General features: G+C 43.2%; 1 protein-coding gene across 2 annotated transcripts in view; it reads right to left on the reverse strand.

Annotated features, from left to right (window-relative positions):
• The window catches only part of TCTN2 (tectonic family member 2), a 41,502-nt gene that overhangs the window by 29,239 nt on the left and 10,822 nt on the right, over positions 1 to 1,441 (reverse strand). For both annotated transcript variants that reach the window (XM_011948428.1, XM_011948427.1), the window contains exon 5: positions 772 to 872. In XM_011948428.1, coding sequence (XP_011803818.1) covers positions 772 to 872 — 101 coding nt within the window. The remainder of the gene's footprint in view (positions 1 to 771; positions 873 to 1,441) is intronic.

The following is a 1,441-nucleotide window of genomic DNA, read 5'->3' on the forward strand; positions in this document are numbered from 1 at the left end:
CATATACAAAGATGCTCAATTTTCTAGGTTTGGTATTCTAAAATATTACCTAAATATACTCAAGCATATTTTCCCTTTTTTTTTTTTTTTTTTTTTGAAATGGGGTTTCGCTCTTGTTGCCCAGGCTGGAGTGCAATGGCACAATCTCGGCTCACTGCAACCTCCGCCTCCCTGGTTCAAGCGATTCTCCTGCCTCAGCCTCCTGAGTAGCTGGGATTACAGGCGCATGCCACTATATCTGGCTAATTTTGTATTTTTAGTAGAGATAGGGTTTCTCCACGTTGGTCAGGCTGGTCCCAAACTCCCAACCTCAGGTTATCCGCCCACCTCGGCCTCCCAAAGTGCTGGGATTACAGGTGTAAGCCACCGCGCCTGCCAAAACTTTAAAATTTAAAAAAATACTCAATTTGAAAACAATTTGCAATAGAAAACATAAACTCAGTTTTGGTTTTGGGAGGTCAAGGTAGGAGGACTGTTTGATCCCAGGAATTTGAGACTAGCCTGAGCAATATGGCAAAATCGCATCTCTACAAAAGATACAAAACAATTAGCTTGGTGTGATGGTGAATGCCTGTGGTTGCAGCTACTCAGGAGGCTGAGGTAAGAAAATCACTTGAGCCCAGGAGGTCGAGGCTGCAGTGAGCCATAATCGCACCACCATACTCCAGCCTGGGCAACAGAGCAAGATCCTATTTCAAAAAATAAAAAATAAAAAAAGCTGTTGTTCTCACAGGTAGCATAACCTTTGTGCCCAATAACCAAAGAACGTACCTGGTCACAGCAGCAGCGAACATCACAGGCCCCGGCTGTTAAATTACAAGGACAAGGGCCAAGGGGCTGATACACCTGGTTAGGAATGACAGTCACATTCTCTGAAAAGTACACACAACAGAAAAACTCAGCTAAGAAACATTCCGACAAAGCATGGTCACATTTTTAATATTCAAAAGAAAGCTGAACTATCTTGTTTTGTAAATCATCATTACCAAATATTCGACATTAAGGAATCCATGAAATACATGACGCCTACATCTATCACTCCAACAAAAACCCAAATATAAGAAAACACGCCACTTACAATGAACCAAAGAAGTCATAGCTGATCTGGAAGATAATCAATTGACTAAGAGTCACGAGTTAGTATATACATAATGTACTGATTTTAGGCTGGGCGGGGTGGCTCACACCTGTAAACCCAGGACTTTGGGAAGCCAAGGTGGACGGATCACCTGAGGTCAGGAGTTCAAGACCAGCCTGGCCAACATAGTGAAACCCTGTCTCTAATAAAAATACAAAGAGTAGCCCAGACTACAAAAAAGAAACAGATAAAATTAACTTAATAATATATTTCGGCCGGGCGCGGTGGCTCAAGCCTGTAATCCCAGCACTTTGGGAGGCCGAGACGGGTGGATCACGAGGTCAGGAGATCGAGACCATCCTG

This window comes from Colobus angolensis, unplaced genomic scaffold, assembly GCF_000951035.1.
Source record: "Colobus angolensis palliatus isolate OR3802 unplaced genomic scaffold, Cang.pa_1.0 Scaffold28, whole genome shotgun sequence".
Classification (NCBI taxonomy): Eukaryota; Metazoa; Chordata; class Mammalia; order Primates; family Cercopithecidae; genus Colobus; species Colobus angolensis.